The sequence below is a fragment of the Mandrillus leucophaeus genome, unplaced genomic scaffold (assembly GCF_000951045.1).
Source record: "Mandrillus leucophaeus isolate KB7577 unplaced genomic scaffold, Mleu.le_1.0 Scaffold315, whole genome shotgun sequence".
In the NCBI taxonomy this organism is placed as follows: Eukaryota; Metazoa; Chordata; class Mammalia; order Primates; family Cercopithecidae; genus Mandrillus; species Mandrillus leucophaeus.
In genome coordinates, this window is record NW_012103310.1 from 1481518 (window position 1) to 1483813 (window position 2296).

Genomic DNA, 2296 nt, shown 5'->3' on the forward strand with positions numbered 1-2296 from the left:
AAAAGATATTCAGCATTATTAGCTATCAGAGAAATACAAATCAAAACCACAGTGAGATACCACTTCACACTCACTAGGATGTGGGTAGACAATAAATATTGGCAAGGGTATAGAAAAATGGGAACATTCAGACACTGCTGGTGGTAATGTATAATGATGCAGCTGCTTTGGAAAATAGTTAAACATAGAGTTACCATGTCTCAGTCCATTTGTGTTGCTATAAAGGAGTACTTGAGACTGGGTGATTTATGAAGAAAAGTAGGCTTATGGTTTTGCAGTCTGTATAAGAAGCATGGTGTTAGCATCTGCTGGTGAGGGCCTTCAGCAGCTCCTACTCATGTGAGAAGGCGTAGGAGAGCCAGTCTGTAGAGATCATATGGTGAGAGACGGGGAAGTGCTAGACTCTTTTTAACAACCAACTCTTTAGGGAACTAATGGAGTGAGAACTCACTCACCCAGGGAGGGAATTAATCTATTCATGAGAGATTCGTCGCCATGACTCAAACACCTCCCACTGTGTCTCACCTCCAACACCAGGGATCAGATTTCAACATGTGGTTTGGAGGGTCAAACATTCAAACTATAGCATACCATATGATCCAGCAGTTTCACTCCTAGGTGTGTACAGAGAAAGGAAAACATGTTCTCACAAAAACTTGTACGTGAATGTTCATAGCAGCGTTAGTCATAATAGCCCAAAATGGGAAATAGCCCAAGTATTCATCAACTGATAAATAGGTAAATAAGTATTGGAATCTGGGAGGTTGAGGATGCAGTGAGCCTTGATTGTGCCACTGCAGTGCAGCCTGGGCAACAGAGTGAGAGTCTGCCTCAAAAACAAATGGCCAAGTGTGGTGGCTCACGCCTGTAATCCCACCACTTTGGGAGGCCAAGGCAGGAAGCTTGCTTGAGCTCAGGAGTTCCAGACCAGCCTGGGCAACATGGCGAAACCCGTCGATACAAAAATTAGCCAAACATGGTGGCACACACCTGTAGTCCCAGCTACTCAGGAGGCTGAGGTGGGAGGATCAGTTGAACCTAGGAGGCAGAGGTTTCAGGGAGATGAGATTGTGCCACTCCACTCCAGCCTGAGTAACAGAGTAAGACCCTGTCAAAAAAAAAAAAAAAAAAGTACTTGATAACATGCTACAGCATGTATGAACCTTGGAAACATTATGCTAAATAAAAGAAGCCAAACACAAAGGGCTTGTGTGAGTCCATTTGTATGAAATCTCCAGAATAGGCAAATCTGTATATAGGACAGAAAGCAGACTAGTGATTGCTGGGCCTGGGAGGTTAGGGGAAAATGAGGAGGGACTGCTAATGCATATGGAGTTTCTTGTTGAAAATGTTCTAAATTTAGATTGTGGTGATGTCGGTACATCCTGTGAATATGCTAAAAACCACTGAACTACACTTTATTTGAGTTGTATAGTGTGTTAATTATATCTCAACAAAGCTGTTATAAAAAATAAAACACAGGGATTCTTGGATTTTCCTGTCTTCATACAAGATTGGGATGGAGGCACAGAAGCTATTGATAACAAAAAGCCAGCACTGGAGGCATGGCATGAGTCTCTTGGGGGCTTCATTAGCCATGGAATAATTCGCCAGGGAGTCCACAAACAACAGTGGCAGAGCTGCAAGGAGGAAGATCATGGGAGTGTTAGGATCCTGGATGAGGTGATGTCAGGCAAGAGGAGCCGGTAAAGTCCTCAGGATTCCCCTAAGGGTTATTCTGCCTTGCTTGACTTCCTCTTAATGCTTATGGGAGATTTCAGAGAGTTGCAAATTATGAAATGAGATTTGATGATTGTAACAGGACAAAATTTTGATTCTTTCGAAATTCTGAAAAAAAAGTTGGTTAAGTCCTCTTTTTAAATCTCTTATGTCTTTGTATCAGCCTTCCTTTTAAAAGGAAACACTTTAAAAGTTGTATGTAGTTTGTTGTTGGTGAAAAAAATTTAGTCATTCTTATGCTGAAAATATTTTGATGGCAAGAGGTTATTGAAATCACAGACATTTTTATTGACAGATTAGTATTGTAATGGTATCATTTTTGTTTATTTTGTTTTAGATGCTGTTAGAGAAATTTGTTGAAGAATGCAAGTTCCCTCCAGTGCCAGATGCCATTTGTTGCTATCAGAAGTGCCATGGATATTCTAAGATCCAGATATACATAACTGATCCAGACTTTAAGGTAAATAATGAGTGTACAGTGGGACATTAACTTGCAAAATCATTCCTTAAAATGGGCTCAAAACAATCTCTAATTGGAAGCACCCAAGTTCTCCGG

General features: G+C 40.9%; 1 protein-coding gene across 1 annotated transcript in view; it reads left to right on the top strand.

Moving 5' to 3' along the window:
• TTC3 (tetratricopeptide repeat domain 3) overlaps positions 1-2296 on the top strand; it is a 158420-nt gene that overhangs the window by 64291 nt on the left and 91833 nt on the right. The window contains 1 exon segment of the mRNA XM_011987753.1: positions 2078-2200. Within this exon segment, the coding sequence (XP_011843143.1) occupies positions 2078-2200 (123 nt within the window).